The 25,879-nt window shown below is 37.2% G+C and overlaps 2 protein-coding genes and 1 pseudogene across 3 annotated transcripts; all 3 read left to right on the top strand.

The window, feature by feature from the left end:
* The first annotated feature begins 5,080 nt into the window (after positions 1–5,080).
* On the top strand, positions 5,081–9,034 carry LOC143532649 (protein transport protein SEC13 homolog A pseudogene; annotated as a pseudogene). The gene is made up of 2 exons (XR_013135219.1): positions 5,081–5,124; positions 7,961–9,034. The product of XR_013135219.1 is annotated as a protein transport protein SEC13 homolog A pseudogene (transcript).
* Positions 9,035–9,330: 296 nt separating this feature from the next.
* On the top strand, positions 9,331–10,145 carry LOC143532650 (uncharacterized). The gene is made up of 4 exons (XM_077027641.1): positions 9,331–9,518; positions 9,610–9,727; positions 9,865–9,946; positions 10,027–10,145. Exons 1-4 carry the CDS (start codon positions 9,333–9,335, stop codon positions 10,097–10,099), a joined length of 459 nt encoding a protein of 152 aa, XP_076883756.1. The 5' UTR covers positions 9,331–9,332; the 3' UTR covers positions 10,100–10,145.
* Positions 10,146–21,700: 11,555 nt separating this feature from the next.
* Positions 21,701–24,110, top strand: LOC143532639 (uncharacterized; the record flags this gene model as incomplete). The annotated part of the gene is made up of 1 exon (XM_077027637.1): positions 21,701–24,110. A coding segment is annotated over one exon (2,229 nt), but the record flags the coding sequence as incomplete, so codon positions are not given.
* Positions 24,111–25,879: the final 1,769 nt, after the last annotated feature.

Below are 25,879 nucleotides of genomic sequence, written 5' to 3'. Positions count from 1 at the left end.
TATCAAATGGAGTGATGTCCTCCATCTTGAAGCGTTTGAGAACGTCATGGACATACTTAGTCTGATGAATGAACATCCCATCTTTCTTCTGATCAACCTGCAGTCCTAAAAAGAAAGTTAGTTCACCCATAGCACTCATTTCAAACCTCTTTTTCATGACGGCCTCAAACTCCTGACACATGGCGACTTTTGATGCAGCAAAGATGATGTCATCCACGTAGACTTGCACCAGAAGAAAGTCGCTTCCTTTTCTCTTAAAGAACAGTGTGCTATCTATCTTTCCCCTTTCAAACTCATTCTCAAGCAAGTAATCGGATAGTGTTGAGTACCAGGCACGAGGTGCCTGATGTAGTCCATACAGCGCTTTACTTAGCTTGTACACGTGATCGGGAAAGTCTGGGTCAGGAAAACCCGGAGGTTGCTCAACGTACACAACCTCATCGACTTTACCATTAAGGAACGCACTCTTCACATCTAGCTGAAATACCTTCATCTCCTTGTGTGCAGCAAATGCAAAAACAATCGAATGGCTTCCAATCTCGCCACAGGAGCAAACACCTCATTGTAATCAATCCCCTCTTGCTGATTAAAACCTTTTACAACCAGCCTCGCCTTGTTCCTGATAATAATCCCTTTCTCATCTCTCTTGCATTTGAAAACCCATTTTGTGCCAATCGCATGCACATCCTTCGGTTTTGCAACCAAATTCCATACCTCCATCTTCTTGAATTGGGCTAACTCTTCTTGCATGGCTTCGACCCACGAGCTGTCCTTGAGAGCCATTTGATAGTTCTTTGGTTCAATCTGGCTGATGAAGCAGGTGTACAAGCATTCGTTGATTATGCCCGTATCTTTAATGCTTGTGTAAACACAGGTGTGCTCATTCAAGCTTTGTCTTGTTTGTACACCGTCGGACAGATCACCTATCACGTTCTCCAAAGGGTGATTTTTGTGAACTCTCGTAGTCGAAACCGAACTGACTTGTAGATTGTCTTCCAGGTTCGAAGGTATCTCATCAATGGGTGATTGTTGTTGAGAGTGAAACGGATTGAAGAATTCCTCTTCAGTAGAGGCAACAGGGGTATCGACAGCATTTGACGAGGAAGGCTGACATTCATCATACTGCGGTCGTTGCACCAAAGTGTCTTCCTCATCGTATATCATCTTCGTAGCAATTCTCTCATCAACTTCTGCACAATCCAAGTAAGGTATGTTAAAAGATTTAAAAAGTCTATCATAGTCGAAAACCCCGGCGGGTCCCGTGCTTGGTTTTGGTGATTTGTAACACGTGATATCAGTGTTACACACCACCTCAACCTTGCTGGTCGATGTATTAAAGATTCGTCTGTTGGGAGTCCCAACAACATATCCGACTAAAATACCTTCGAGGGCTATTTCACCAAATTTAGAATTTGTCTTTAATATCGAACACGGGGACCCGAATGGTTCTAGACCACTCAAGTTGGGCTTTCTCCCATGCATAAGTTCATAACATGTTTTATTCAATCTTTTAACAGTTAACACTCTATTAAGGATATATCAGGCTGTTGCAACAGCTTCAGCCCAGAACACCACAGGAAGTTTCGAATCAGCCAGCATGGTTCTGGCTCCTTCAATTAACGTTCTGTTCTTCCTCTCAGCCACTCCATTTTGTTGCGGAGTATACGGAGCGCTGTACTGGTGTTCTATCCCTTTCTGTAAGCAGAAGATCTCCATCTCATAGTTTTTGAACTCTGTCCCATTGTCACTCCTGATGTATTTAACCCTTTTTCCCATGATATTCTCAACCTTGGTAATCAAATTTTTTACCATCTGAACCGTTTCATCCTTTGACTTCAGAAAATATACCCAAGAATATCGAGAGAAATCGTCAGTTATCACCAAGCAGTATGATGTTCCTCCTAGGCTTTTTACATTCACGGGACCGAAGAGATCCATGTGAAGTAGGTCTAGGGTACTGACTATAGAATTAACCTTCTTGGTGTGATGGGATTTCTTGTGTTGCTTTCCCTTTTTGCATGATAAGCATTGGTCTTCAAAGTTGAAATTCTTCAAGGGAACACCCAACACCAGCCCATTCTTGACAATGTAGTTCATTTTCCGAAGATGAATATGCCCCATTCTTCTATGCCATAACTCGGACTCCGATTCAGTTGCTTTTGACAGAAGACACGATTCTTCTGTGGCCATCTCAGTCGACCTCATGTCCATAATATACGTATTCTTTTCTCTTGGAGCCTTCATAACAATCCAATCCTCTGGTATCTTAAAACCAGGATACAACACGATCGCCTCATTCTTGGTAAAGTGCACGGTGTACTCTTTGTCACAGATCTGCGATACACTCAGCAGATTATGCTTCAGTTCTTCAACAAAATTCACTTTCTCTAAAGTCATTTTTACATTCGTCACCGTCCCAATTCCTGTAATCCTTCCACCGCTCTCTCCAGCAAAACTCACTCTTCCTCCCTGAACAGGTTTCCATTCGTGTAACAAATTCTTGTTACCCGTCATGTGCCGGGAACAGCCGCTATCCACAACCCATAGATTGTTTGCAGCCCTGTTCAACTGTTCCTGCACGATTAAAGCAGAGGATTAAAATCTGGGGACCCAAGACCTATTGGTCTTGGGTCGATACATCCCGTACTTTGCCTGTCCAAAGTTAGTATTAGTATGATATCTGTAAGTCCTAAAAGGATACCTTCTTGTAGATTGACTATGGGGCCATCCAAACCTTCGTGAATTAAATGAATTATTACTTATGGTTTGGTTGTTAGCAGTGAAAAACTGAGATCGATTTCTTTGAAAACCTGGATTAGTCCAATTTCTGAATTTTGATGGGTTTTCATTTTTACCATTATATTGATTACTGTTAGTTCTTTTCTCATATTTTGAAGTCCTCACACCTCTGAATCTCTGCTTCAGAGGGCAATCAGCAATCAGGTGTCCTAATTGATTACATCTGAAACAACTCCTGTGTTCAACTTTCTTTTCAATAGTTGTTTTAGATGTTGAGGCTGCATTACTGCCCGTTTGTCTCACATATGGTGGGACATACGGGTTTAGTGGAGAATTCTTTTCAGTTGTTTTATTTTTCTCTCCACACTTTGGTAACACTGTCTCTTGTTTTGTCTCACTCGACTCGGATGACTTGTCCGAGTTTGATGAGACAGGACTAGGAACAGAAATCTTCACATTAGAAACAGGCTTACTCGTTTCGCCTTTACTAACTTCTAGATCTTTAATAGTAACCTTAACCGGAACTGTCTGACCAAAATCAACATCAACAGATTTCTGATTACTAGGATCATAAGTGTAATTATGATTGTAAGGTGGTGGAACTTCATGATAACCAATTCCTCCCCTTTTAACTGGGGAACCTTGATCACTAACGAGGTGATCAAGTATAGCGGAGGAATTTCTAAATTGCTCAAGTTTCGTGTTCCGCTCCACCACTTTCACCTGGCGATCAGCTATCTGTTTATCCCTTTCAGCTATTAGTTTGGTTTTCTCTTCTAACACTTCATAGCTAAGATCAATTACTTGTATTTTCTCAGCTAGGCTGGCTTTAAGACTTCTAATATCTTTCTCACTAGCTTTTATTTTTACCTTATAACTGTTTTCTCTAGCTTTAGTGAAATGATGATCTTCTTTTAATGTTTTAAATTGAGCATCCAAACTAACAAACTGATCAGTTATAGTTGTCAATTGTTCAGACAGATTTTCACATTTAGTACAAGGGAGTTTGGTACTTACCTCGGAGAGCTGGTCTGTCACTTCTGCCATGTAAGCTTCATTTTCTCCAGTCACTTTCTCACTTCCTGCAGTTTCGATGTTCGCCAAATTGGCCTGTTCGAATACTTCCTCAACATGCAGGTTCCAGTTGTACTCCCCGTTCTGTCTGGATATCATGGCTCTATTATCATTACCACCCCCCACTCTGTTGTGTAGACCTGTTTTGACTGCGTTCTACACAAAATGTAGGTTCCCAATTGTAGGTTCCCAATTGTAGCTCTGATACCAATTGTAGGTTCCCAGCCGGATCTACACGGAATATCTCGTTCTACGTAGGTGCGGAATCCCTAAGTAAGACGTTACGAGCGTAGAAGACGATACGATTAAGCACACGTTACAATAAACAAAGACACGTTGTATTGCAACTGTAAACACGTGATACTCTGATCACACAAACTCGTAAACTCTCTGACTCGTTACAACTCGAATGACAACTTGTTTTATATTCTGCCGTTACCTAGCTGCTTATAAAGACGACAACTTCGCCTGGCATGTTCAGGCGAAGTTGTTCCTAACTTCGCTTGTTCCACAAGTTCGCCTATAACAAGCGAACTTGTGAGAACTTCGCTTACATACATAACACAAATCCAACTAACTCGATTACAGACACTAGACACTGAACTACTGACATCATGCACCAACACACAGGAATATCTCGTAACATGTGGGTGCAGAATCCCCACGTAATACGATACGAGTGTAAGACAAAATAATACGTTGAATCGGTAAGACCAAAAACACACAGAATAATACTTGTAAACTTGATATATTACTCAAAGCCAACACGTGATACACAGATCACCCAAACAACTCGTTCGACGAAAACCTTAGACCAAAAAGTCCGAAGCTGAGGTTTAAATATACCTCGACAACTTCGCCAACAAGTTAGGCGAAGTTGTCATAACTTCGCTTATGTCCCAAGTTCGCTTAACACAAACCGGCGAACTTAAACACAACAATATTCAATACAAAACAAACAATCTAAAACAATTACAGACACATGCAAAACACAAGATACTGAACTACTGACATCATGCACCAACAGTTTGGGATGAAATGTTGAGTTTTTCGAAAAAAATGTGAGTTTTCTAGAAAAAAGTGTTTTTTTCAGCGACTTGCAACTAACACTGTTAGAGTTCTGTTAGTTATAAACCGTTAAAAACAAATATATTAAAAGATAGAACATTCAATTCATTAGTTGAACAAAATATATAATTAAAAGAATAAAAACGAATACACTTCATGTATCTTTCTTTGTTTCAACGAAGAAACCCTCACCTCTGCTGCTTATCACATATCTATCGGCACCAACAACCCATCAAATCAAAGGTAATCAATCTTCCACTGCCATTCTTTCTCTTGTTATCAATCGATCTATATGATATGCTCTCTGTATGTAAATTATATATATTTCCTCAGATCTAGGTTTGTAATTTGAAACTTGTATGATCCATTCATTCGCCCATTGAAACTTAACACAGATTCGGATGCCTATTAATTCCTTCCTTACTTACTTCACACATCCTTGATCTCTGATTGTTTATTCGATCTGTATGAAATTACAAGTTTTGTTCTTGTTATAATATCCGTGTGTAGCTGACTCTGAATGTTTCTGAATCTGATGTTGGCCACTCGATCCGGAAAGTTGAATGTGAATAGCACTCTGTAATCTTGAGTGGCTGCTTTCCGATTTCAAATTGATGTATATTAAAATCATTTCTAGAAAAATACATTTTAATTTGGAAAAGACCGCTATGAGTCGTAGGCTCAAGACGTGTGCGCCTAGGCAGTCATGCTGGCAGGCATTTGGCTTGAAAAACCGTGTCTGATACGCGCACATCTGTAGCGCCGTTTGTACAAGAGTAGATTTGCATGTGAAGGTTGCAATGTAACTTCTTAGGTTGTACTTGTACATAGAGGTTCTTTATATCTTAAAATTGATCACAGAGGTTGTTTGTATCTTAGTTTTGTGTATGCGATGTTAGAAACTTATTAGAGTTGTATAAAAATTTGTATGAATACCTTGCGCCTCGCGTACGTGAAGGGTGTACCTTTGCCTTCGTCATCGAATCTGAGGATCCTATCGTTTCGGTGCCCTCGCACCTTTAAAACTTAAGCTTGTGTGAGGCGAGGTCTATAAGCACGAGTATTTCTTTTAGTATCATTTTATTTGGGTAGGGTTAATATAGTATAAAACTATTTGTTGATTTTTAAAGGCTTTTGTTTTTCTATACCTAGTATACAACTAGTTATGTTAGTTTGTTTTTTTATTCGATTCAGTTAATTCGTGTGTAATTGTGTGAAATTAGAAGTTTTGTTCTAGTTATGTTTTCGTATTCATAATCTGTGTGTAGTTGATTCTGAATGTTTGTGAACTGGGGAATAACATTCTATTTCAATATCTTGGAATTGGGTGAGAATGTGAGAATATAATTGTAGACACTTTTTTCTCGATTGGAAAGATGAATTTGAATAGCGCTGTGTACTTTTTAGTCTTTCATTATAGAAATATTGAGCTGGCTGCCTTCCAAATTCACATTGATATAAACTTGAAACATTTATAGTAAAAAAGATTGAAATAAGATTGATTTTGTAAAAGACCTCTATGTAGTCATAGGCATAAGAGGCGTGCACCTAGGAACTTGGTTGTAAAAAGTGTATTTGAGGTGTGCGCATTTGTAGAGCCTGTACACACATTTGCAGAGTCTCTTGTACATTTTGTGCTTCGGGAGGTTGTAGATATGACTTTTTAGGTTGTACTTGAGAGTTAGAGGTTACTTATATCTTAAATTGAGTATAGAGGTTGTTTGTATTTAAGTTTTGGGGGGCGTACACGATGTTAGAAGCTTGTTAGAAAATATAAAAATATTATATAATACCTTGCGTGTTTGATGTGTGCGCCTCGTGTGGCGAGGGTTAGGTGTCTTGAAGATACACAAGGCGACTGCTTCTTCTTCTTCTCTTCTACCACACAGATGCCCTATAAGCACAGACTTTTTTACTTATTGTTTGGGTAAAGATTCTCAAAGTTTTTTGATTTTCTAATCCTAGTTTATAACTAGTTTTATCAGATTTTTAGAATTCGATTCTTTTGAAAGGTTTTTAAAATGTTGATATTGATTAGATTATTTTAATTGCTAGTTATGTCAGTTTTTAATTTTATTCGGAGAGTAACATTATCTTTGTATAACTATCATGTATGTATTTTTATTTTGTGCTCTCTTTTGCCGGATGCACCCTTGTTGTGCCTTGCGCTTAGGCGACGCGCAACCTCTTTGCGCCTTTGACTACCTAGAAAGACATTATAGTAGAAGAACGTGTGAAGGCTCATTTGTTTTAAGTCTCATCACTTGGCAATTTTATTTTTGTTTATATTTTATATGTACTGTTTGGAGCAACGTATATATTTATGTGAAGACGATTTTCATACAACAAGATTAGTGAATAGAATTTGTTACCTAAATCACATTCAATTCCATTTGTGAAGCATAGGTGTACCATAAAATTGAAGTGTAATGGTTATCTAGAATTAAGAAGATCAGAAGAGTATATAACATATCTGATGCTCAGTTTCCTTTTGTCAAAAATAAGCTTTGAATACTATGCAGGTGATCTCGCCGATTTATCACTGATATATAAAACCGATATATCGGTCCCTTGGTCATAATATCGGTCCCAATATTTTCAGCGATATTGACGTATATATGTCCGATTTTCCCGATATCAGTTTTTTAAGTCTTAATTGTCAGTTTTTAGTGTTTAATGTTGGTGTTTTAAGTCTTAATAAGTTCCTACTTGCTACAATTGTTAGTGTTTTGTAAGTTGCAAAATGTTAATTTGTTAATGGTAGGAGAGTATACTGAGTTGTGTGTTAAATTGCTATATATATATATATATATATATATATATATATATAATTCTACATGATATTTAAATTACCGATATCTCAACTTGATAACCGATATCTCAAATATCGGTCCTTGACCGATATCCGATATTTTTCTGCATTAACTGCATGGTTTGAATATTCAAAATGGAAGCATGATATATATTGCCTCTTTTTAAGTTTAGTTTTATCTTTTTAAAACGTGCTGTTATTAGTTGTTACTATATTATGTGCATGAATTACTATGAGAAAATTTAATTCTATCTTCTGCACATGTAGGATCAATCACTAATAGTGCAGTAACAAACATCAATAGGAAATCATGCCAGGCCAGAAGATTGAAACAGGTCACACCGACATCATCCATGATGTCAGCATGGATTACTATGGAAAACGAGTCGCATCCGCCTCATCTGATGCCACTATCAAGATCATCAGTGTAAACTCACAACACCTCGCTACTTTGACCGGTCATAATGGGCCCGTTTGGCAGGTCACTTGGGCTCACCCCAAGTTTGGTTCACTTCTAGCTTCATGCTCATACGATGGCACTGTTGTAATTTGGAAAGAAGACAATCTAAACACCTGGACACCGGCCCATACCTTCAACGACCACAAATCATCTGTTAACTCGATTGCTTGGGCCCCACATGAACTCGGGCTCTGCTTGGCTTGCGGGTCATCCGATGGAAACATCTCGGTTCACACCGCCAGGTCAGATGGCGGGTGGGACACTACAAAGATAGACCAAGCTCATCCTGTTGGGGTCACCTCTGTCACGTGGGCCCCGTCAATGGAGCCTGGTTCATTAATCGGGTCAGGTGATTTTGACCCGGTTCAGAAACTGGCTTCTGGTGGTAATGACAACACGGTGAAGATATGGAAATTTAGTAACGGGGCTTGGAAAATGGACTGCGCTTCAGCTCTTATAATGCACACTGATTTGGTGCGTGATGTGGCATGGGCCCCGAACTTGGGCCTACCAAAGTCCACTATCGCGAGGGTCACAAGATGGGCGGGTTGTTATATGGACTAATGCTAAAGATGGTGAGGGGTGGAAGGGTAAGGTGTTGAATGACTTTAATGCCCCTGTTTGGAGGGTATCGTGGTCACTTACTGGGAATCTGTTGGCTGTTGCTTCTGGGGACAATAATGTCACTTTGTGGAAAGAAGGTGTTGATGGTGAATGGCAACAAGTGACAACTGTTGAGTAGTTTGCAATTGGTGTTGTTTTGGTTTGTGTTTGTTTTACAAATGTTAATTGGAACAAAAATGATGGTCATATGTTTTATGTTTAGTTTTTAAGGTTTTGAATGATTTTGGACTATTTTATATTATTCCTTTTAGAACTAATTTTGTGTTCCAAAGTATTTGTTCCAAATGTGACCAGTAAGCACAAGTTACATGTGGTTCTTTTCTTTCCATCAAAGAAACAAGATCTCAATCATACTATACAATACACAAATCGCGTGTTAACACATTTTAACACAAAATGGCTACCCGAATGCCATTATCTGCTTTTGGTATTTGTGTTTCGACGTTGTATAAACATGAAACGAACAAAAACCAAGTGCAGCTTCGTATGAAAGTGGGCAACGAAAATAAACGTTACAACATGAGATACATGCCACTAGTGATGATTGGTTACAACATGAGATACATGCCACTAGTGATGATTGGGGACTCCGATGTCACATCCGAGCTGACACCATCGGATACAATAAAAGAATTCTACAAATGCATGAATGAAAAGAATGTCACGCGACTTGAAAGTTATCTGGCGGATGATTGTTTTTTTGAGGATTACTCATTTCCAACGCCATTTAAGGGCAAAAAGGTCACAAACTTATAATTTCCTATTTATGTAGCTTGTTAAAAGTGCAATTTTTAGATGAATTAAGACGTTATCGAAACTTTATGTATTATAGGAGGTTATACGTTTTCTTAAACAACTAACAACAGGAATGGGCCCGAACGTTGAGTTTCATGTTAGCGATATCTATGAAGGTGGTGGTGATCTTATAGCCGGAGTCAATTGGCACCTTGGTACATTCATCAACCCGAAACCAAATTTATTGTTACTTGTTTAGTTGTTTGACCTGCAACCAAATCTATTATTGCTTGTTTGACCTGAGAGAGCATAACCCAAATCAGCCTGTTAATGTTTTACGGGTGCATGACAGAGTGGAAAAACAAGCAGGTGCCGTTCACGAGAGGCTGTAGCGTGTACAGATTAACAAGAGAAGGAGAGAGATTAAGAATTAGGTATTGCTTATAATTCAAAAGATAATGTATATGTTGAATCTAGGCTAACTTATGATGAGAAAATTAAAAATAACATGCAGGAATGCACAAGTTTTTGTTGAGTCACCAATTAAACCAGGTGATCTGTTCCTGGTATGTGCCTATTACTCATAAGCCTGGAAATAAGGGTTCTGGTCAAAACGGGTCAATTTAGAAAAAACTATTATCTAGGTTTGGGTCAAAACAAGATCTGACTAGGGGTGTTAGAACGGGTTGGCACTTGGCAGGCTCACCCTGACATGAACCCAAAATCCTGTGAAAAACATGAACCTGGACATGATATGAGTATTTACGGGTTGACATGAACACGACCCGCTTAACCTGATTTCTTATATACCTTTACCTTTTACAATCGAAAATACACACACATATATATAATACATTTAAGTTTTAATTATAAAGTGTTTTCTCACTTAACCTCTAAATTTTGGCATAAAATATAAAACACATATAAAAATAAATGGGTTACGTGTTGACACAAAACGACTCGTTTAGCTAAACGTGTAGGCAGATTCGACCAGAATTGACACGAACCCATTAACACCAAACCCTCAGTCGTGAATTTCGTGTTACATTCATATTGTGTGAGAAATTCACACCTTTAATTCTGACCAAAAGAAGTTGAATAAAACATGTCGTTTTAGACGAAATATCAAACGGTCTCACCCGCTAGTGAGGGTGGGTGGGGCTGGCCATTTGGACCCGTTCTAAGTTTGCAAGTTTTACCTATTTTGGCCCGTTGGATAATTTAAGTAGACCCAAAAAAACATATAAATCAAGCAATGTTAAAGAACGGGTCGTGATTGCTACGTGTAAATACGCCCGCACATTGTCCACTAGTGATACGAAATATTATACATATACACTCATACTGCTTGCAGGTCTTGTTGAAGATTGTGACTTCATTATTTGATGCTTTCCCAGAGGCTACTGAATGTATGCAACTAAATAACCTCATTAATTACTATATACAATAGTGTGTTATTACTTATTATTGATTATTTTAACTTCAAATCTTTATAATGTTTTAATTCAGGGTTCTTTAGGAGTCAAAAACTGATAGTGCAAGTATTGTTGAAGATTTACAGTATATATTTAGTCCCATTCATTAGCCCGATAGTGTCCTTCTATGTGAACCTTGGGAAGTTTATCGTGCGGTTCGTGAGCATTGCGCTCAAGATATTAGAATGGTGCTCTAAATCATTTACATCCGAAGACTAGAACTTCTTCCTCATTTATAATGTGCTTAATTATTTGTCGTCCTATGTCGACATGGACTCGCCATTCCATGCTTTTAGCGGGAAGGATATATACCTGCTGCTAATACATATTTCATACATGATAGTATTTTCTTAGTAAGATTACTTCATTTACTATTGCTGCATGTCTGTAAGTACTATTACTTGATGTGAACAAATATAATGATTATAGATAACTTACAACTAATAAAGTTAATTTTGATTAATTTATTAGTAAGCTTTGGCCTACTAGTTTCCCTCCCACACGACCATAACTTCCAATTACAGAAATCACAACCATTATCTATATTATCCTTATTGGTTAATTCCACCTTTTGATGGCCGACACTATATTAGAACCTATAAAGTTATATAACTTTGAACTTGAACCAAACAAACTTGTTCGAAGTTCTCATTAATGCTTGGGTAGATGAAAACATAAACTTTACTTTATTGTCAACACTAGGATATAGCCCTCTAATGCATGGGTGGGTAGTTAAAAAATTCAATACAAAAAATAAATTTAATAAAATACCTTATGGATTCATAAGATACAAATAATGATAAATAAAATTTTATAATTCCTAAATATCTAAAAATATCATTTAATACAACACTTAAAGTTATATTTGTAACTTTGTTAGTAATTCTATAAATAGTAATAGTATTGGTTGGTATCATAGTTAACTCTAGTTGAATGACATGTGAAAAAAATAGTTTTGTTTTACTAGTATAAATAGATTTTCATATCAAAACCAATAGATTTACACCGCGGGACTCTGTGGTGTTCATTAAGTCATTTTTAACGGGGGACCATTGGGGGCAAACTTTTTTGAATTTGAGACCGCCAGTGGTGATAAAACAAATAGGGATTATTATCGGCCAATACCATTTAATAGGGATTATTAAAATCCAATTTTCCTTTAGTTTTTATACAAATCAAACCTCCATTTTTTCTCTCTTTTTTTTTCTTTTATAATACCGGAAGTCCGGATTGAGGCGATCTTCTAATTGATTATTAGTCACTAAAGTCTCTATTTGTTCATTAAACCCCGTTGATCAATCACTTTTCCTACAATTTTTTCATAAAGAAAATGGCAAAAATGGTCTATGCGGTTTAACCATTTTTTGCAATGCCTAGATCTTAGTTCGACAACTAGATCTTTTGATGAAAACTCTAGCAAATATTGAAGGTTAATCATGCAAAAGACACTATTAGTCCTGCCACGGGAATAGGGTCTTCACGTGACTACCTTCCGGTGTGATAATCAAAATTATTTTTTTATGGGTTTGCCATCATTTATAGAATTGATGTATTACTATCAAAGTTACGTTCATTTAGCGGAAGACTTGCAAACATGTGGATTTAACTTATAAACATTTACATACAAAAGACGAGATATAAAAGTTTCCCGTTTAGTGTTTGAAAGATAACTTGTTTTACAAAACCACCATTTTAATATATTAAGTTATTACAAAACAAATCCGAGCCATCGGATATTCATAGCACTTCGTCACTCCAAGCGTTATTCTTGTTCACCTGCAAAATGTAATAAAATACGTCAGCAACGAATGCTGGTGAACACGCTGACGCAAAAATATTTTCTTTTACTTTATTACCCCTCGAGACTACGCCTGCCTTGGCCCATCGTGGCTTAGGAATAACAAAGTTAAAACAACACAATTATAAACTCGAGCCTCTACACTAGGTCACCACAGCAAACACCGCAACGTTCGACTTAGTTAAGTACCCGTAAGTATACACATGGTCGTGCTTCCTATAGGAAAGTGTCCTACGACCAAGCGTGGTGCGATGTGCCCACCGCGTACTACCACATATGTAAGGATCCAGACACACATATACTACTGCCTGAGGGTTAGGCTTATACTCTTATAACGGTTTTAAGAACACATAGTTCCTTGTAAATAATTTTCATATAACATGTTTGACTCATTTGAAAAAAAGTTTATAAAAGTTTGGGGGCATATTCACCTTTTCGCTTTGGGATCGGCTTCAACACCGTCCGAGGGTGTTTCCCTTGCTATCTCGCACCTATAGTACGAGTATAACCATTTGTCAGTCCGATATGCAATCCGGCTTAAGACCTTTAGTCTTATTTTATATCTCTACCTCGATGAACCTTTAGTTCATAAATATATTTTACTTGAAAACCTTTAGTTTAAAAGTAATTATTAACCTTTAGTTTATATATATAAAACCCGACGTTTCTTCTTATCTAAGAAACGTATTATTTTTCTTTTATTATTTAAGAATACTCTTTATTACTTAAATAATATTTTCATAACAAAGAATATACGTATATACTTACACACATATATACATATTTACAATTCAATATTTTATTCTTTTCTTCGTTATGTTTATTTCTCTTTTATCGAGGTATTGAGTATAACCTCGACTTAAGGCTTAAGCCTTTAATATAATATTATATTTATTGTCGTTACGCCTAACCTTGTTGGCGTTTTAGAAACCCTAAGAACTCGAGCAGCACTCCAACGCCACTTCTTTTTCTTGATCAACTTTGGTACACCTTCCTTGGCACGCCAACGATCACCAATCTTTGACAATTGACGACACGCCTTTCGAGAACAAACAAGTTCTTGGTGTTATGTGGGTGGAGGGTGACACGAACTTCGAGGAAATGTCGACACGAAAAACGAGGATCGGGACACGCTTATCTAGGAATTATGGCACGTTAATCGAGGTGGATCGAGTATGTGATTATGGTATTGTAGAGAGATGTAAGAGAGATAGAGTTGTGCTGAAATTGGGTGTGGGAAATGAAGATCTCGGACCTGCTATTTATAGACAATTTTTGATGTCCCATCGCGGTACGCGATGGCTTTCTGGGCACCCGTCGCGTACCGCGACGTAGCCCTGGTGAGTCACCCAGTAGGTCTGCCACGTGCCGCCACGTGGCGGACGACGTGCCACGTGTGGACACGTGGCGTGCCACATGTCTTGCTGTCAGACACCCCATCGCGGTACGCAATGGGTCTCTCTTCTGACCCATCGCGTAGCGATGTGTCAAGAAGACAGAATTTACATTTTTAACCCTCAAGTTTGGATTTTGGCAAATTTGGTCCCTAGACTTTGGAAAGTTGCTATTTCGAACTCGAAATTTTCATAATGTAACGTTCTTATCCTCTTCCTTATTACGGACCAAACCGCCCATCAGATAACCAGCTAACTCCATCGCAGAGTCAACGGTTTGAGGTAAGTGAGACCTCACCATGTCGCGGATTTCCCGCGGTAGTCCCCAAATGTATCGGGTGACTTTGCTGGATTCTGGATTCACTAGCTGGGGAACCAGGCGACAATATTCGTGAAACTTGGTGTTGTATTCATGAAGATTCGTCCCCACGACCTTAAGATTGAGAAATTTCGTTTGGATTTGGTCGGTTTCATGCATGGGACAGAACTTTCCCATCAGTATCGCCTTGAACTCATCCCAAGTCATGTTATACATCACTTCTCTCCCTTTACTCATGATCATTGTATTCCACCACTCGAGCGCCTCTCCTTTGAACATCAAGGCAGAATATTGAATCTTCTCCTCATTGGTACACTTGCTTGTTATCACTATTGTCTCCATCTCCTCAAGCCACCTCTTGGTTGTGATGGCTCCTTTATCACCATGGAACTCCTTTGGTCCATAGTATTTGAAATCTTTGAATGAGCACCCACTAATCTTGAGTGTCTTAAAATTTTGTCTAACGCCTCCATCAGCATTCGACTCATGAACGCTATCTTCGACACGAGATGGATTCGGACGAGATTTTACAGATTTTTTAGAAGGATTAACGGATCGAGAATGTTTAGATTGCCTAGATTGGGATCTAGATTCGGAATCTTCCCTAACCGCTTTCTTAATCATCTTTTGAATTTGGCTCATATATTTATCGGGAATAGGTTCTTCTTGTGCTTTCTCGGGACCTTTTCCCTTTTCTTTTATTTCTTTTTCTTTCCGTGCATTCTCGTTATTACTTTGTTTAGACATTTTTATTTTAATTATTTCTTTTAACTGAAATTTAACAAATTTCTTATATTAAACACATGTCTTATTTCATGCATATATATATATATATATATAAATATATATATGTATATATATCGTTTGATATATATATATATATATATATATATATATATATATATATATCAACCTATCTTTATTCAAAGAACGTTTCAACGTTCTTGTTACATATATATTTCACATATCATACAAGACTATATTACACATAACTTCATATTGCATTCTTCTCCACCATCTTCAATCTTTTAAGAACTTCTTCACCACTTTTGTTAATTTTTTGCACTTACGAAGAAGTGTCTTTCCTATTTTCTTCTTTTTCTCTCCTTCAATGGCTACCTTCTTTCTCCAATCATCTGTTTTGTGCAGGGCGCGGTCCAAGTGTTCTTCGTATGATAGTGGGACTTCGTTGGGGTATCCATATTGTGGTGGTGGGTCGCGGTAACCCAATGTTACCATCTCATTAGTGATTCCTTGGTTCTGGATACAGAACGTAAGTCATGTCGGATGAAGGGTAGAGGTAAGTTTTAGCAGCTGGATTTTGTTCTCGAATCTCATCAGCTCGATCTTCTTCTGTTGGGATTACACCTTGAAATAGTGGGAAGCTTGACGAAGCTTGGTTCTTGAGTTTCTCGAGGTATTGAACATATGGATCAACAGAACCGTAGCTTGGGTTTTGGGAAGTGAGCGATCCATCCATTGATGTTGATATCTCATTGGGATTATCGGGATGCTCTTCTTCCGGTTCAGACTCTTCCTCAGGATCCTCCTCTTCTTCGGGGTCCTCCTCTTCCTCCTCGGGTTCTTCGTTTTCTTCAGGTTCCTCCTCTTCCATATGCTGAGTGGTTTCATTGTTTATCGGGGGCATCTGGAAACTTTCATAGGGCATCATTATCCTAATTCTAGGTTTGCGGGATGGCCCTCCATTATTGTTGGGTTGAGAGTTGACTTCATTGAAAGTGGAGCTTCCAGTATGCCATCGTCCTTGATCGGAGTGGAATTTCATCCAGTCGAAGGATGTGGATCTTGGTTCTACTTAATGGGTAAATTGGACAGGAATGCATAGGATGGATGAGGATTTGGTGGTAGGTATCCAGCTGGGTAGTATTGCGGTATCTCAGAGGGTTGGTATATGGGGATCTCAGATGGATGGTACGTCGGTACTTCAGAGGGATGGTACATTGATATTGTTGGTGGATGGTAACTTGAATGCCTTGGTGGCTTACTTCTTTGTTTCGGTGGACTTTTGGGAACGTCTATTGGATAGTGTTTACTTTCGGGGTAGTATACGGGTTTGGTTAAATCATGTTCCACATCTTGGTCAAAGTATGCTTCATAATAACCATCACTCATGTTATCCTAGGGATAAGGTTCGACGATTCCAACCTCTTTTGCCTTGCGTACATAATTCTCCATGTAAGCTTTGAATGGCATATAATATTATGGGTGGTTTCGATTTTGGAGAGAAAGAAAAGGTTACCAGCCTATCTTATCCCTAAAACAAATAAATAATTATTTCCTGTACTTGGATCGAAGCTTGGGTATTGTTTTATGATACCTAATTCGCTAAGATCAATGGCTCTAATACCAACACTTGTCACAACCCAAAACACGGCCTAGGAGTGTGACGACTATGTTGGTACCACATTTGTAAATAAATCAAAGTTATGTTCATTTAGTGGAAGACTTGCAAACATGTGGATTTAACTTATAAACATTTACATAAAAAAGACGGGATATAAAAGTTTCCCGTTTAGTGTTTAAAAGATAACTTGTTTTACAAAACCACCATTTTAATATATTAAGTTATTACAAAACAAATCCGAGCCATCGGATATTCATAACACTTCGTCACTACAAGCGTTATTGTTGTTCACCTGCAAAATGTAATAAAATACGTCAGCAACGAATGCTGGTGAACACGCTGACGCAAAAATATTTTCTTTTACTTTATTACCCCTCGAGATTACGCCTGCCTCGGCCTATCGTGGCTTAGGAATAACAAAGTTAAAACAATAAAATTATAAACTCGAGCCTCTACACTAGGTCACCTCAGCAAACACCGCAACGTTCGACTTAGTTAAGCACCTGTAAGTATACACATGGTCGTGCTTCCTATAGGAAAGCGTCCTACGACCAAGCGTGGTGCGATGTGCCCACCGCGTACTACCACATATGTAAGGATCCAGACACACATATACTACTGCCTGAGGTCTAGGCTTATACTCTTACTTATAACGGTTTTAGGAACACATAGTTTCTTGTAAATATTTTTCATATAACATGTTTGACTCATTTGAAAAAAAGTTTATAAAAGTTTGGGGGCATATTCACCTTTTCGCTTTGGGATCGGCTTCAACACCGTCCGAGGGTGTTTCCCTTGCTATCTCGCACCTATAGTACGAGTATAACCATTTGTCAGTCCGATATGCAATCCAGCTTAAGACCTTTAGTCTTATTTTATATCTCTACCTCGATGAACCTTTAGTTCATAAATCTATTTTACTTGAAAACCTTTAGTTTAAAAGTAATTATAAACCTTTAGTTTATATATATAAAACCCGACGTTTCTTCTTATCTAAGAAACGTATTCTTTTCTTTTATTATTTAAGAATATGCTTTATTACTTAAATAATAGTTTCATAACAAAGAATATACATATATACTTACACACATATATACATATTTACAATTCAATCTTTTATTCTTTTCTTTGTTATGTTTATTTCTCTTTTATCGAGGTATCGAGTATAACCTCGACTTAAGGCTTAAGTCTTTAATATAATATTATATATATTGTCGTTACACCTAACCTTGTTGGCGTTTTAGAAACCCTAAGAACTCGAGCAGCACTCCAACGCCGCTTCTTTTTCTTGATCAAGTTCGGTACACCTTCCTTAGCACGCCAACGATCACCAGTCTTCGATAATTGACGACACGCCTTTCGAGAACAAACAAATTCTTGGTTTTATGTGGGTGGAGGGTGACACGAACTTCGAGGAAATGTCGACACGAAAATCGAGGATCGGGACACGCTTATCTAGGAATTATGGCACGTTAATCGAGGTGGATCGAGTATTTGATTATGGTATTGTAGAGAGATGTTAGAGAGAGAGAGAGATGTGCTGAAATTGGGTGTGGGAAATGAAGATCTCGGACCTGCTATTTATAGACAATTTTTGATGTCCCATCGCGCTACGCGATGGCTTTCTGGGCACCCGTCGCGTACCGCGACGTAGCACTGGTGAGTCACCTAGTAGGTCTGCCACGTGGCAGATGGTGTACCACGTGTTGACACGTGGCGGACGACGTGCCACGTGTGGCCACGTGTTGGGACACGTGGCGACCGGTGTGCCACGTGTGGACACGTGGCGTGCCACACGCCTTGCTGTCAGACACCCCATCACGGTACGCGATGGGTCTCTCTTCTGATCCATCGTGCTACGCGATTGGCCAGGAAAACAAAATTTACATTTTTAACCCTCAAGTTTGGATTTTGGCAAATTTGGTCCCTAGACTTTGAAAAGTTGTTATTTTGAACTCGAAATTTTCATAATGTTACAAAAAATATAAAGTTTCAATGAATTCAACCAATTTGAAAGTTGAAACTATGTGAATCTTTCACTTAACTTGTGAATCTTTCATATTCTTTCATTTTTCAATAGCCACTAAAACAAACAGCAAACAAACTAAATACAAATTAAAACGAAACTAAATTGAAAAAACTAAAACAAAACCAGAATCGAAAACCTAAATAAAACCAAATACCAATAAAATTAAAATAAAAACCGAAATGAAACAGAAAAACTAAAACCGAACTGAAAAACAAAAACTGTTGAAACCAAAACAAAATAAAGTTAAACCCTCCTAAAACGAAATAAAAAAACCAATCAAACTGGAACGAAACTGAAATGAAACAAATTTATAAAAACTAAACCGGACAAAAAACAAAAAACTGAAATGAAACCAAAATAAAAAAATAACTATCATGAAACTTTAAAAAGAGAAACTCAAACTCATTAAAAACACATGTATTAATAGCATAGTAAATTAGAATTTATTTAATGTAATTTAATATAATTTTGAATAGTTTTATTATCAAGAAATTATGAGAATGCATATTGTTTTAAGAAAAAGTAGTTAGTGAATATATTTATTGGGTACCTTAAAAACTCACTTAACCTAAAATATTAAATTACCTACTTTGCTTCTTCTTTAGCAAATCCGTTCACGGGAGAAATTTTCGATATGCTTTCTTCGCCTTTTCGTTTCTTAATTAATGGGATTGGTCGTCAAAAATGAATGAACTCGTTCATTAATACACTACTATATGCTCTAAATAAAATCGAAAATAGAATGGGTTCGGGCGAACCCAGTCCCGCATGAGTAGTTCCGTCACTGAGAATCAATATTGAGTTCTTAAAGAGCAAGTATGAAAGTATATTTGCTAGCAAGAGTAAGGGCATACTTGAGTTCTTTCTCATATGTGGTATTTATAGTTGTCCCTATGAGAAATATGAGCAATAGCAGTGCTAATGGTTGTTGTCGCTGCTAATTCCGTCATTGCTATTGCTCATAATCAATGTGCTTTTCTAAGATTACTTCCTAACCCTTGATAAAATGTGGATCCAATGGCCACCCCATCTTATAGCTCCTCATTTTCTTCTTTCTCAATCCAATATCATCTCCTTCACAATTGACCGACCATCTCCTTCAATACGTACATCAGGCATCTTCTTGTTTCTCCTTAAACCACCACCGCCTTCATCCGCAACCATAAGACCGTCACTCGCTAGCGTCAAGATCCAAACCCTTCAGTTCACTAGTTTCAAGCTCCAACCACTAGCAGGGCAGTCTTAGAGAATCAGTATTTTTTTTGGCAAGAAGGCGAAATTTGTTTTGCCCTTAAGTAAAAGGGGTTTTTTCTTGGGTTTAGACAGTTAACTCTTTAAATGAACTAATTACTTAGTTATGATTTGGGTTATGCAAATTTATTATTATTATTTATTAAAAATAGACTTAAAATGAGTTGGATAATCGAGTTTAAACATTAAAAATACATAATTCTTTTTCATAAAAATATATAAAATTTATTTTAAAAATAAATTTCGGGCCTACCGAGTGTTAAGGCCAAGGACTGCCGACCACCTTTTTCCTTCCCTCTTTCAAAGGCGACACCGGGCCCACTAGCACCGTCATGACCTTCGGTTCACAGGCTATCTCCTTTAACTACCATGATCAATTACCGACATACACATATATGCATTTTTATGGACCGAATTCTTCACGTTGCAATTTAATGTACACGTTAATAAGAAATAATCATGCTTTATTTCATTTCGAGTTGAATTTGATTAATAAAAAAATCTCCCGCAAATTAATCATATTTTGTTAAGTTAAAAAATTCTTGAAATCCGTCTCTAGAAAGTTTTCCTGCAAAATCTTTGTCGTAGGTATTAGCGACGACTTTTTGGCATCACCGGTGAAGTATTACCAGCAACATCGTTAACCGCGATTTGTCAACATAGTCGTCACTAATACCTTTAATGACAATAATGGGGGATTTTTAGCAGCGGCAAATGTCGCCGCTATTGCGAAGTTTTTCAGTAGTTTGTGGAGGTCAGGTAGGGCAATGCCAACGATTACATCTTTGGTCCCAACTAGTAGAATGACCTATTGGAATGTGATAGTAACATCACACCAGGGACGGATCTGTAGTGTGTGATACGGGTTCACGGGAGCCTACTAAGTTCCGAAATTTATATAGAATATAGGTATAATTTGTGAGAGTGAACCCATATAAATTTTGAGAGTGAACCCATAAACATTATATAATTCTGGTCTGGTGGTAATGATTCCCCCTTTAATCTCGCCATCCATCTTCTGACCCGGGTTCGAGTCTCAACGAAAGCTGAATTTTTTTATTTTCTGTTTTTTTGCTTTTTATTTTTATTTTTATTTTTTATCCAGTTAAGTTAGGGTTTACTTTTTTACTCCTACCCATCTCTACCCATCGCTAACACACAACAACATCAGACATCACCACCTGCTGTTCAAACCCTAACCCCCCAGCCCCCCACCACCACCGCCGGCGGCCTTCTCTCTTCCGCCACAATGTCCTCGGCTCCTCGCCTCCTCTGCCTTCCTCTCCATCCCTAGTCTCCATCTTTCCTTCACTCCAATCTTCACAGACTAACAGTAAGGTATGATTTGATGTTTTGCTTCAATTATTATTGTTTGTTTACTGAAATTACAATTAGGAAGTATGATTATGTTGAAGTTTGTTAATTGAATTAGAAAATTAGTGATGTTTAAATTTTATTTGTAGGCATTATGAATATTAAAATATATTTCTCAAGTGAACCATCAAACATTCAATCATCATCTTCAAGTAGTAAAGAACGAATAGATTTGAATGACCTTCCGTGGGATCCTTCGGAAAGGAAACCAATTCATCTTATCATCCAAGTCAAAAAGATGAAATTAGACGAACTTATTTACTTAGAGGTCCATGTCAACCAACAGAGCATGAGTTTCCACAAACAGATTTTAGTGATAAAGCAAGACGTTTTAATAAGGATTGGTACACACAAGAGCATGGAAATTGGTTGGAATATAGTGTCAAAACGGATAAAGTGTATTGCTTATATTGTTACTTGTTTAAGGAAATTGGACACAATGATGCTTTTGTGAGTGAAGGGGTACGGTGTTGGCATAGAATCTCAAGATTTACAACTCATGCCGGTAAAATCAATAGTTTACATGACAAAGCGCGTAAAAGAGGGGAACACTTACTTAACCAAGCTCAATCTGTACATGTGGCACTTGATAAAAAAACTGATAAAAACAAAAGGGAATATAAGATGCGATTAAGTGCTTCGATTATAGCCACTTATGGATTGTTGAATGGTGCTTTATCTTTTCGTGGTCATGATGAGTCCGAAACATCTCATTATAGAGGGCATTTCATAGAGCTTTTAAAATTATTTGGAGTAATAAATGAAGAAATTGGTAAAGTTATATTAAGCAATGCTCCGAAGAATAACCAAATGACGGCTCCATCAATCCAAAAAGAGATTTGTAATTGTTTTGCGGCAGAAGTATTAAAGAAGATATTTGATGAACTTGGTGATGATGTCTTTTCCAAATTAGTTGATGAATCGAGGGATGTTTCTAAAAAGAAACAAATGGCTGTGGTATTGAGATATGTTGATAAATTTGGATTTGTGAAAGAGCGATTTGTTGGCCTTATTCATGTAATGGAAACAACCGCGTTATCTCTTAAGAAGGCCATTGATGAATTATTTGCTCATTACAATTTGAGTTTGAGTAGGATTAGAGGCCAAGGATATGATGGTGCAAGTAACATGTCCGGTGAGTTTAATGGTTTGAAAGCCTTGATTTTGAAAGAAAATTCATCCGCATATTATGTTCATTGTTTTGCTCACCAACTTCAACTTGTTGTTGTGGCTCTTGCAAACAAACATCATGAAATTTTTAATTTTTTCAATGAAGTATCTAGTTTAGTAAATGTTGTTGGTGCATCTTGCAAGCGGGTAGCTTTGATAAGAGAAAGTCAAAGAGAAAGATTGGGATTGAATCCGGAAGTTGAAACGGGAAGTGGACAAAATCAAGAACTATCACTTGCAAGAGCCGGAGATAAACGTTGGAGTTCCCACGAAAAAACGATGACCCGTTTGGTTTCTTTATATCCTAGTGTCATTGACGTGCTTGAATATATAGAAAATTCGGGAGATCTTGATGCTCACAAAAGTCAAGCAAATGGACTTCAATTATACATGAGAACATATACTTTTGTGTTTTATCTACATTTGATGAAGCACATTTTGGGTGTTACTAACACATTGTGTGAAGCACTTCAAAGAAAAGATCAAGACATATTGAATGCAGTTAAGCTAGTCAAAACTACTAAAGAAGAATTACAAACCTATCGACTTGAAGGTTTTGACTCACTTTTGATAGATGTCACATCCTTTTGTGAAAAGTATGATATTGAAATGGTTAACATGGAAGCCGTTTATGTTGACCCGAAAAATCGAAGAAAGAAGACCGGCATCACTAATCGTCAACATTATGTGGTCAACAATTTTAACACGGTACTCGACATGCAAATTCAAGAGCTTGGTAACCGTTTTAACGTGGTAACCACTAACTTGCTTATTTATATGAGTTGTTTGAGCCCGTGCCTTAATTTTGAAGCCTTTGATAAACTAAATTTGCTATATTTGGCCGAGATGTATCCATGTGATTTTAATTTTGATGAAAAAGACAAGCTTTTCTATGAACTCGGCAACTACATTGCTAATGTGAAAGAAGATACACGGTTTGACGACTTGAATGGGGTAAGTGAGCTTGCCAAAAGGATGGTGGAAACAAGAAAACACATTGATTTCCCGTTGGTCTATCGTTTAATCAAGTTATCGTTAGTTTTACCGGTTGCAACGGCGAGTGTTGAAAGAAGTTTTTCTTCAATGAAGCATTTGAAGACGGAATTGCGTAATAGGATGGGTGACGGATTCTTGAACGATGCTTGCATTTGTTACATTGAAAGAGAGTTCCTTCAACAAGTTTCGATTGAAGATGTAATGCAACGTTTCCAAAAGATGAAAACTCGTAGAGAACAACTATAAGTAAGTTTTTTTTATTTGTTTTAAAATACAATTGTATCTTTATTATGTATGTTATCCTTTCTATGACGATGTTTGTTTTTTTGTTAATTTATCGTATTTATGTTATGTAATGAACCTTACGGCCTTACCCGACCCGAACCGTTGAACCGACCTAAACCTTCGAATCGACCCGAAATATTTTTATGGCCAGTCGTACAAAAATTAGAGCATTTAAAAGCAGTGAACTCATTGGAAAAAAATCCTGGTCCGCCACTGCATCACACATTCTTATTGGTTGGTGAAAATATTCTCTTAGTTCTCTTGAGGGGTTTAACAATAAATCGTGTCATTGATCCTTTTGATGGATACAGGTCGTATCTTTATTCCGCTGAAATGCCCGGGTTGCTTTATGTCATATGGTTTTTAGGTGAATCCATGTCATCCCTGTTTAGAGCCGTTCAAAAAATAAATATATAAGAGCATTCTCATCCAACCCCCTATTTATGCTTGGGATGTTTTTATAATTTAAAATTTTATTTAGGGTGTTGTGAGTGAAGAGTTTATATATTTTAAAACGTATTGATTTTTCTGTATATTTGAAAAACTACTATTTACCCTCTATAATTTTTTAATATATTTTGAAAGTGGTTGTGTGTGAAGGAAATATAAATGGTAATGATAAATATATAAAAAGTATTATTTAATTGAAAATGAGAGAGAAAATATAGTATGCTTTAATGTAATTTTAGATTTAGAGATAGAGAATAGGATGAGAATGACATGATACTTCACGAGGTCATTTACTATGATATACGTATAACTAACTATATATCAATAAATAAGATAAAAGGTGTTTACGAAAGCCAAATTCTAAGTTGTTAGCATTCCACTATGTGGATATTAATCCAATCGATGCATTGGATACCCACAACCTCTTTAATAAAATAATATAGTTGACTCTATAAACAGAGGCATAACTCATAAGCCACTCCATACATAAATATGAGGGTTACAAACACACAACATACATTCAAGCTTAGGTGTATGTTTGGTTCCAATGAGTGGGAGGAAAAGTTCTGGCCAAGGACAAAGTTCTTTAGGCTATTTGTTTGGTAATATATCCGGTGAGTTAGAGCAACAAGACAATGATCAATCCAAGGTGCCCTCACAAACGGTTTCTACCTCCGGCGGAGGTCAAAGTTCTTTAGGGTACTTGTTTGGCTCCAATGCATTAGACCAAGAAAGTAACCATGACCCTAAACGTTCTTTACCGTCGGTTTGTATACCACCGTATGGCACTGATGATGTAGAGGAGGAAATACCCAAGAAACCTCTGCCTTCTCCATCTAAGATAGATGATAATATCCCATTGCACAAGACTTATATCTACCATAAATCTGATAGTGTAAGTTTTTCAAATTCAAAGATTTTTATGAAAGATCAAATTAATGTTACTGATCACTTATGTTCTTTATATGTCATATTTTCAAATGTTTCATGATTTCTAGGGTCGCCCGTCGACGAGAGTTACTTCGGTTCCTGGTGGAGCATCATCTGTGGGATACTTGTTTGGTGATAAGTGATGCAATGCAAAGCTCTTTAATTATGAGTTGATTTTCATTTGAAGTAACAAACAAAACAAACATCATTAGTTTGTGTCTGAATAAAATGGTAAGAGGTACTAAGGTTTTAGTGTGTTTTTTCATTTGATCCACGTATGATGGTCCTTTAATCAGTGTTTTTCCGTTTATTTTTGTGAGTTTGTAATTTCTAATCTGCATTTGGTTTTTTATATCTTTATAAATATAGTTAAGATTGATTGCTAATGTTTGATTAACAAATTAATTAAAGTGTATAAGTCCATCTGGTTTAGTTTTGTTTGTTAATTAGTCTACTTGCAATTTTATCATATAAGATGCAAGTAATATGTAATTAATCCAAATCAAGTTTAAGGTGTCTATAATATGTAAT

The sequence above is a fragment of the Bidens hawaiensis genome, unplaced genomic scaffold (assembly GCF_021521415.1).
Source record: "Bidens hawaiensis isolate Kalapana, Puna unplaced genomic scaffold, B.hawaiensis_p1.1 tig00009539_1, whole genome shotgun sequence".
Classification (NCBI taxonomy): Eukaryota; Viridiplantae; Streptophyta; class Magnoliopsida; order Asterales; family Asteraceae; genus Bidens; species Bidens hawaiensis.
Note: the sequence above shows the minus strand (reverse complement) of the source record. Positions and strands in the feature narration are given on the sequence as shown.

What these genes read in the sequence shown, in the direction of transcription:
- LOC143532650 (XM_077027641.1), top strand. Translation starts at nt 9,333, where the DNA reads ATGAGATACATGCCACTAGTGATGATTGGGGACTCCGATGTCACATCC. An exon ending in CGCCATTTAAGGGCAAAAAG is followed by an intron (nt 9,519 to 9,609) that starts GTCACAAACTTA and finishes TATGTATTATAG; the next exon opens with GAGGTTATACGTTTTCTTAA. An exon ending in GGAGAGAGATTAAGAATTAG is followed by an intron (nt 9,947 to 10,026) that starts GTATTGCTTATA and finishes AATAACATGCAG; the next exon opens with GAATGCACAAGTTTTTGTTG.